The 9,378-nt window shown below is 43.8% G+C and overlaps 1 protein-coding gene across 1 annotated transcript; it reads right to left on the bottom strand.

Annotated features, from left to right (window-relative positions):
* Positions 1–341: 341 nt before the first annotated feature.
* On the bottom strand, positions 342–7,171 carry LOC137160581 (perilipin-3-like). The gene is made up of 8 exons (XM_067559140.1): positions 7,104–7,171; positions 5,091–5,171; positions 4,538–4,733; positions 3,364–3,446; positions 2,844–3,096; positions 2,197–2,393; positions 1,716–1,838; positions 342–1,173 (listed from the first exon to the last, which is right to left on the bottom strand). Exons 2-8 carry the CDS (start codon positions 5,151–5,153, stop codon positions 766–768), a joined length of 1,323 nt encoding a protein of 440 aa, XP_067415241.1. The 5' UTR covers positions 5,154–5,171; positions 7,104–7,171; the 3' UTR covers positions 342–765.
* Positions 7,172–9,378: the final 2,207 nt, after the last annotated feature.

The raw sequence follows: 9,378 nt of genomic DNA, 5'->3' as shown, positions 1-9,378 counted from the left end.
CAGAAGTGGCTACCTGAAATCCTGAAGTGCAGTTTTACTATAGCCCTCAGAGCAAAAAAAGGAATTTAGTGTCTAGGCTAAGTTTAACCAGAGAAACTAAAGTAGGTTTAGGAGGTGGGAATAGTTGATCTAGAACTGTTCAGAAATTAAGCCTCTAGATTTGGTTAGATGGTACATCACTTCCCAGCTTCAAACCCTGTAGAAACTGCCTTATACCAAAATACCATTGGTTGCTACCCATGAGAAACAAGGATGTACACAGCTGACTAGTTGCAAGCACACAGGTCAGCTACTATAGAACCTGATATCAGGTATTAGAAAGAACACGTAACAGCACTTCATTCAAATGCAGTGACATTTTATTTTGAAGACAGGGTGGTATTAACCTCCAAACAGAAACAAGTAGTATCTGAGCTTAGAGTGACTAACAGTCTTGGTTCTTTTCATCTACATTAGTAGACGTCCACTACACCAAGGCCCCATTCAGGTGAAAGATTGGTCTGACAAGCTTCCTCAGATTTAAACACCAACCAAGAGAAAAGGCAGGTCACCAGCTGAGGTATGCTACTTGGTCATTGCCCTTCCTAAAGGTACAGTGATTAGTACATCCAGAAGTTGCAGAGATCTAGGCAGAGTTTACTAGTACTAGAATTTGGTGTCTTTCCTGAAAGAGTAGGCCAGCACATGTAGTCAAAAGGGAGACTGAATGAATTTGGGGACAAAGAATTCGGTCTTCACTTGGATCGGAAATTTCGTGTTTCTAGGTCACAGCTCCTCTTTAGATGCGGATGCAGTTAGGACTTCTGCTGCCTCAGCTTCATTGTCTTGGCTTTGTGGTTCAGTGGAATCAGCAGACACCTTGCCAGATGGCATGAAGGGTCCCACAACCCAAGACAAAGGTGTATTCTGCACCATGTATGCCATCAGCTCATCCACATATTCCTGGGCCTTGGTCACCATCTCCTGGCTCTGGGTCAGGAGGCTACTGGAGAGGTCCTGGAAAGAATGGGCAGTGGAGAAGGAAGTGTGGAGCTCTTCTATATTGTGATAGACCTGCTGCACCTTCTCCTGAAGGTTGGTGGGGAGGCCTTGAATGCTGGATACTAGCATCAGACAGGCATCCTGCAACTGCTGGAGAATGCTACGGGACATTGCTAGAGTCTCAGACTCCATCTGTTGGGGAAAATGGAAGTTTAGTGTTTGAAAGAATGAATTCTCATATTCAATTCTCACATGCTGCCTCCTCAGGTGGTGCTGCATTGCAGGAAATTATGCTGAAAAGGTACTAATGGCAGCCATCCAGGGAGTCTGATTGAAAGGCCATTGGCTCCTTCAAGGTCTGTAATGGGTATGCCACGCACTGTCAAATTGCTCCTTCCCTTAGCCTGACTCTTATATGAAGGAAGCAGCTTTGAGAATGGAGGCCAACATCAGAAGCAATAAGAGAACTGAGCCAGTCAAATTAACCGGCGTTTCCCTAGTTGTAACCCCATGATCTACAATATTGGTTTGCAAGCTCCTTGAGCCCAGAGCTTGGAGCAACAAAAAGTGTCTAAGCAAGGAAGCCACTTATGCTCAGGATAGTGAATTTTTGTAATTGAAGAAAAATGAGGTGTAAACCTCAAGTAATCAGCTGCTTATCCCAAGCAAGCTAGAATTCTGAGCCTTTTGGGGTGTTTAATTTCTCCAGCCACAGGGAGAAGCTATGTACATACCTCTGGTTTTGCCAAGTCTTTGATCTCACTGTCTTTTGGCAGCTGTCTACTCCAGTTCAGCCATATGTGATGGAACTTCTCCTGGACATCTTGAAGTTTGACACCTTGCTTAATGTATTCAATCTAGAAGCAGATTAAGTACATTCAGAAAATAGAGACTTCAGGAGTTGCCACTGACATTCTAGTTCTACTGCTTATGAATTGCCTTTACCCCCCCAGAGACTGACATGCTCAGGGCATCAAAAGTAGAGGGTCTAGTCACTTAGACCTTAGTCAAGGTTGTGCACTAAGCCTCATTTTACCACATTCTATATAGGCACAATTAGGAGAGTTCCCTGCCCTGGTGGGCAACATATACAGAGGGAAAGGAGACAGGCCACCAGTTCCTTTCTACATTTGCCCAGTTACCTGGCCCAGGGGAAACTAGGACCTCAGCTCTAAGTTAGAACATGTTGAAGGAAAGAGGTAGTGGCGTTCCTACCAGTCCCATGGTTTGATGAAGCTGGGAAAGAGCCTGTGTGATGCTTTGACTGGTACGTCTTATTTTGTCTAGGGAATGGTGGTAGGCACGTTGGCGGAGTTTGGTTGACAGGGAACCTAAACGCACGAAGTAACTCCGATGCTCTTGTGGCTGAGCTGAAGATGCTTTAGTCCCTTCCACAGATTCAGCAAGTTTTGCTAGAGGGAGAAAAAGTTAAGGTTGTTCACGCTCTCAGATTAAGTGGGAAAGAAGCACAAGCTACACTGCAACTTCTAAATCTTGCCCCAAACTCAGTGTCGGAAATCCCTAGCACCTGTCATGTACCACAGAAGAGGTAGCTCATCCGTGAAAAAAAGCTAAGTGCCCCAATATAGATAGAAGCTTCATTATCAAATGCAAAAGCGATCTAACTAGTCATGCCCATAATTCCTTCCAGTACTATCTTCTCCCCACTTGTTGCTCGAGTTACTTTAACAGAGCACATGCCCATCAACCCAGCTGAAACAGTTATGAAAATGCTGTAGGATCAGCCAGCATTTGCTGACAGACCCAAGATTGAGACTCTTGAGACCAAAGACCTTTTGGCCCAAAGGGGAGGGTTGCCCTAGTCTTTTAAAGGGATAGACCAGTTATTCACATGTTCTGACCTAGTTCATCATCAGTCATGGGAAGATAGTGATCCAAGAGCTCTTCAGATTTTTCCAGCACTGCTTCCATTCCACTTATGGCCAATTGGCCCATTCTGGATTCCACAACTGTGCTCATGCTATCAGTTACCACTGATTTGGTGGTCTTCATACTGTCTTGCATGGCCTCTTTGGTCATGTCTACCATTCGGATCATTGTTTCCTTGACATCTGAGAGTTTGCAAGATACTGACTCTTGTGTCTCAGCCATAATCTAGAGAAAGTGGGAAAGCAAGACCTTGTAATTATTGCTCTGAATTACTTACTGTACATTGACCAAAGATGGAAGTTGGGGTGGGTGGTGATTACCACCTGCTCAGCCCCATTGGTCAAACCTTCCAGGGAGCAGCTACATCTTCCTGTCAAGCTCCAGACCAGAGAGTTATGCTTTGACACTAGCTCCCATCTTGACCACTTTTAGTAGGGAATATGCCTTTACTGGTGAAAGCATCCCATAAACATGATATGTGGAGAGAGTTACCTTATCAGCACTCTGTTGAAGGATTGGTAGATTCTCTTCCAATTTCTCTAGTCTTTCAGAAGCACACTCACTTGCTTCTGCCACTAGAGAGACATACAAATTAATGAGACTAAGTTATGGTGCATTTGCAGTCACAAAATTGACAACCTGCTTCACATCTATAATATCAGATACAGCTTCAGTCTTCCAATATGTGTGGGCACCACTAGTTCTGGGTTGCAGGAGCTGCATATCTTCCCCTTCCCCCACACACCTAGTTACAAGATTTCCTTTTTTGTAAAATGTTCACATTAAAACTAGTGCCACATCCAGTAGTTCATAATTTCCTTGCATGCATCTTAATTTGCTTAATCAATGAAGATGGTTATGCCTGGCATTAGAATGCCTTTTCCCTGTTAACTATGCTACTGCAGAATTCTCTTACCCAGACATGAGTTTCCTGGCTCCCTCTTTAAGGGAGTGTTTATGTTCTCAATCAAATGGAGACAGACTAAGTGCCAGGGTCTCTCACTTCATAGTCTTACAGCTTTGGAGCTCTCTGATCAGATCTTTAACCCACCCCCTGGAAGGCACCAGGAGGTTTTCACAATGCCTTGGCCATCATAAATCCAACTAACTGGTCTCATGGCAAAAGCAGGCCAGGGAGTGGCCATCGGTCAGCACCAACCCAGTTATTGCTGTTGACATCAGGCAATCGCTCAACAGCAAGCGAGTTAAGCTATTCTTAACAGTCAATATGTCTGCAGTGTTGTTGCAGCTATGTTGGTCCCAAGGTACAAGAAGGTGGGTGAGGCAATGTTTACTGGACCAACTTCTGGTGCTCAAAAGCAACGTCTTCCACCATCTCATTGCAGAGTGCAAAATGAGATCTCAACAATTCGGCACCTTTCCCAGGGAGTTGCTCCTTAAATGGAAGGACCAGAGCACTAATCTACCTCCTAGCTACAGTGAAGGAGAGGACAGGTTCAGCAATAGTAATCAGTGCAAGAAAGCCCCTTATTTATCCCTTAGTGGATTTTGTATCATTCCTGTAGTGACACCACCCTTACTGCTGCAGGAATACTGATCTTCATTGACATGAATCCCACAGAGATGCTTCCAGACTGGATGTTAAGATCTGACTGAAAAAACTTGTGCATACAAACAGAAAGGTCTCCATATACTGTTTACTCACCCTGAGGTTCAAGTTTGGTTAGAACGGGCTGTGCACTGCCGACTGCAACATTGGTAATGGAGGTCACTCCCTTCTCTGCCATGTCACAGAAGGACTTTACATAGGGATGGCTCTCCTTGGTGGAGGCATAGGCAGTGGCAGCCAGGTCATAGGCAGAGTTGACTAAAGGTAGACTGGCCACTGTACTCAAGACAGTCTAGTGAGGCAAGGAACAGAACAATCACAGTCAGGAAAGCATTGGTATATACTATCACTTTTTCAAGGGGTTATACTCTTCCATGTGGTAGCCCCCCCATCAAAGGAATGTTCAATGGTGTGAAAGGCTAAGGAGGCCCAACAACTGCTTCTGAAGCTAGTGATTAAACAGGATCAGAAGTTTAGTGGAAGCAAAAAGGTACCATGGTTTAGTGTTAAAAGTTCTATTTTGCAGCCTCTGGAAGAGCAGCTGAACAGCTCTCTAGATACTGAGGGGTGTATGTGTTAAGCCTGCTACCAGCCAGCCATCTTTTTGTACTTGCATGCTGAACCAGCCATGCCTAAGAGAAGTACCTACCTGTTGCACCACCTCTCCCTGCTCTGGGGATGCCACATTTGTGTCACTTCCGTTAGAGGTCATGGTATAGGTCAGATACAACTGAAACAGGGAAGAGACCTGAAGTTAGAGCTTTCACTAAAGCTAGATGCACCTGTGACACTGGCCCTCAGGGGAGCCATGCTGAGATCACTTAAACAAGGCAAACTGCAGAGAATAGGGTAGGCAAGGCCCTAAATATGGGTGGTTTTTCCTTTCCTAAGATATACCACACCAACAACTAACAGCTTCTGATCATTTCAATGGTCATTCAGTAGACAAAAGCCACAATCTTTAAAACTATCCAGTTCTTTGGCTGGCACCCAGACAGCCAAGTCAACTATGATGGAGATTACTGAAAATCTTTAGCCATTATATGTAAAGAGTTCTATCAAGCCTAAAGGAAGAAACATTCCCAAACTCGTCAGTGACCAGTTCAGCTCTTACTCAAATACAGGCATAAAGCCACTGCTTATTAACTAAACTAGTATTTTTAAAGAGGAACAAGTAATGGTTAAAAGCTCACTATACATACAGCGGAAAATGATACAAGTCAGTTTCAAAGCAGAGAGGATAACTGAGTTGCAATGTTCTTAAATTACCCAACAGCTTGGGGATAATCAGTCCCTTTTTAGAGCTTTTGTTAGAAAGCCAGTCTAGAGAAATGAAGACTAAATAGTCGATTCATAGAATTTGTTCACATTCTCCCATGAGAATTAGCAGGGTGATTCCAGGCCAGTGCTGGGATCCCAATCCTGCAATCCAAATGTTCCCTCACAAACATGGACAGATTTGAGATAAAAGGATCAGGCCTGAAGCTTCCTTTGTAGTTGAAGCAAGATGGGCACTTGCAGTTAACTCCCTCAAGTGGAGTTTGAATAAAGATCAAACAGTGGGCTTGCTTTTATCAGTGAGTCCTTCCTCAGACAATACAGACAGCAACAGCCATTGAACCAGCACAGGCCACAGATATTTCCTTGAATGGAAATTAGTACTATATATTGTCCTTTGAAGTAAAACCTTTGTTTTCTAGGCACACATAGGTAATTAGCTGCATTAGCACAACAGTTATACATAAAGCTCTAAGAGTAATACAGGTAAATGATGTTGGTACATCAGAGCTCTAGCTAGAGGTTAATATTCTCTTTTGACCTTTTAATCAAACAGTAAATAGACAGGAAGGCAGTGTATCTACACTGCTAAACTGTGTCAGCAAACCACCAACATACAGAGTTCTGTGGTACTATAAAGACTAACTCGGCTACCCCTCTGGAACTACTAACATACAGTTGCATATCAAAGCTCTAGTGTATTTGTAAGGAATGATCCTCATTGCCTTTGTATTGTTCTATACTAGGTCTCTACAGGTCATATTTGGGCCATGCAATTTGTAAAGTTAGTGGTCTTGGGGGTTGACACTGGGCAGAAAAAGGCCAAGAGTGGTGTTCTACTTCAAAGAGTGACTAAGAAATGGTATGCCATCATGTAAACAAGGAGCCAATATTTAGAGGCTTTTTGCTCTTTAGGGAGCAAGGTACATCTTCACTGCTTTAAAAAGAGATTCCAGTTCTAGTGCAGGACAACTACAGTGAAGGAGAGTAAGCAGAAGGATTCCTTTTCATGCTATGAAAATGTTTAATAAGTTCCACTTTTGCAAGCCCCCTAAAGGCAGTAAGTGTGTAGTTACTACTAAAAGCCATTTAGTAGCTCTAATTTCAGGAAATCAGGTTTTCAAGAACACTTGAAGAACATGAACCTGTTTCTATATCAGACAAGGGGTATAAGGTGAGGGAGCATTAGCTTCCCCAACTACATTTCCCAACCCATCCTGCTCACAGCTTCTTACCACTATGAAGAGAACACATATTTACACATACAAACAGGTCTTAGCAACATAACTGCAAAGCATTGAACAAGAAATTGTATAAACAATCAAAAGAAAAGCAGACTAAAAAGCCATGTTGCCAACAATGCCCACAGAGATAACATACATACCAATCCACCAACTGTCCTTAGCACTCCAGACACTGCTTTACTCCACTCACCACCTGGTCAGATTTTATACACTGCTGATGATGTCACTGTGGGCGGAGGAGATGAAATACTCAGGACTGACAGATCAGGAAGCCAATGAAAAGAAGGTTTCCGCTTCCTTGACCAATAAGAGACTGCAAATCCCTTGAGGACTGCAAATTTTGGGAATGAGCTATTCACCATATGTGACTCTAATTAAGCCCACTGGGTCTTTGCTGTCATCCAGCTGAACTCACTTGGATTCCACGTCCTGCCTAGAAAGAGTTATTGCTTAGGAGGGATAACATTTTCAAAAGCACCTGTGTGACTTAAAAGCCATTGACTTTCAGTGCTACTTCCATTGGGAAAAGGGAGAGGAAAAGTCAAAAAGGGAGAGAAAGGGACAAAAAATGGAAACAGAACTTTTAATTTCATTTTGAAAAATCTGAAAAAAAACCACCTTACAAAAAAACCAATCCCCAAAATTAACCAAAGATAAACCATCTCTGGTGGGAAGGTTACAGAAAGCACTGTGCCTGCTTCATCTCCATGTTGACCATAGTTTCAAATTAAAGACTGGCATACTGCAGCAAAGAGTGACATACTAAAGACAGGCAATTTGGTCCAGTTGTTAGGGGAATAGCCTAGGATTTGAGATGGGTTCAATTCTGTCCTTTCCCATAGACTTCCTGTGTGACCTTGCACAAGTCACTTAGCCTTTCAGTGCCTCAGTTCCCCCTCTGTACAGTGGTGATAATAGGGCTTCCATGCTTCATAGAAGTTTATGAAGGTCTGAGATATCACAGGAACGAGGGCCATATCAATACCTTAGACATTTAGTGAAGCATTTTGTTGGGGACCAAGGGTTAGGTAGGGTAACTGGAATAACTTTCCCCTCTCCTCATTCATTCCCCTTTCAGAAAAAAAGAAAAGTGGGACACTTTGCATTAAAGGGAAGGATGAGAGAAAACAGAGTTTATCCCGCTATCACCACTTCATTGTTCCCCCTTAGGGTTTGAATTGGGAAAAAAAAAGGAGGTGGTACTGTGCCAAGCCCTGCCCACAATCCAAGCTCTGTGTATTTGAGATGCTACCTATTGCAGATTGTGCAGGTGTTCAAAAAATGAACACACGTTCTCTGCTGGGCTTTTTTGGGCTCCATTCCCCCTCACTAAGGTTCAGCTACACTACTGGGCATGACCAGATTAAGATGGCACAATAGACACATGCCTGGACCCCAGTCATGTGATTACGTCAACCTCAGCTGGCATTTAAAAACGAATGTTTCTATCCCACGTGGCTGCAAAGAAAAGCTTCAGAATATCCACTGACTAGAACTGAGACAGCGATGTCTGCCTGAGTCTGCACTCGGCCTCCTGTAACTGTTTAGCTCCCTCCTGGCCCTTGCTGTTCATGGTGTGGGGCTGGCCATTTGGAATGATTAAATGCCTACCTGGGCTTTGGGGGATTAGTGACATCTGGTATTTTAGCTCCGGGGGTCAGATTTTGGTCTGAGGAGTGCTGCTATTTCCTGAATGCCATCCACTCTCACCATGAAAATGTGATGCCACTCCTAGTTGATTATGCAGATCTGCAATCCTCCCTCTCCTTTCTTACATACTTTGATCAGCAGTGAAAAAAAGTTAAAAATCTAGACATGTATATCATCATCACTGGACATTGGAGTTACCCCAACGAGATGAATAGGACAGTTCACACTTCTCCGAGCTCCTGTTTCAGGCTCTATGCATAGGCAGGCAGATGCCTGTGTGTCTGTTGGTGCTCCTTTCATGTTTTCAATGTGTTTTCCATAATCCTAAGGACCATGTTTTGTTTTGTTTTTTAAATAACTGCTCAGATACTGGAGAACAAAGGGCTGCCTGGAAAAAAGTGTCAGGTCACTGACCAGGCATGATGTGACTCAGTTCAGCCCTGTTCTCTGCTACTTCCAATCTCTCACCTTCTAATCTAACTCTTTTTCTACCATCCCCCCCATGTATTCATACCACTATTTCACCACAGCCTCTGGTCTGGTCTACACTGCAGACCTATATCAGTATAACTACGTCACTCAGGGGTGTGAAAAATCCACACCCCTGAGTGACGTAGTTATTCCGACCAAACCCCTTTTCCCCTGCCCCGTGTAGACAGCGCTATGTCGGCAGAAGAGCATTCCCCCGCCAACATAGCTACCACATCTCGGGGAGGTGAATTAACTACACCGATAGAAGAGGTCTCCCCCAGCGGTTTAGAGCGT

Source organism: Emydura macquarii, unplaced genomic scaffold (assembly GCF_026122565.2).
Source record: "Emydura macquarii macquarii isolate MOO-44397 ecotype Brisbane River unplaced genomic scaffold, CSIRO-AGI_Emac_v2 contig_2205, whole genome shotgun sequence".
Lineage (NCBI taxonomy): Eukaryota > Metazoa > Chordata > Testudines > Chelidae > Emydura > Emydura macquarii.
This window is presented reverse-complemented; position numbering and strand designations above follow the sequence as displayed.

Bases quoted from the DNA above. Each gene is read 5' to 3' on its own strand.
- LOC137160581 (XM_067559140.1), bottom strand. From the start codon at position 5,153: ATGACCTCTAACGGAAGTGACACAAATGTGGCATCCCCAGAGCAGGGA. The intron at 4,734-5,090 runs GTAGGTACTTCT...TTGCCTCACTAG, and splicing joins AGGGAGAGGTGGTGCAACAG to ACTGTCTTGAGTACAGTGGC. The intron at 1,839-2,196 runs GTAGGAACGCCA...ATCTGCTTCTAG, and splicing joins TTCATCAAACCATGGGACTG to ATTGAATACATTAAGCAAGG.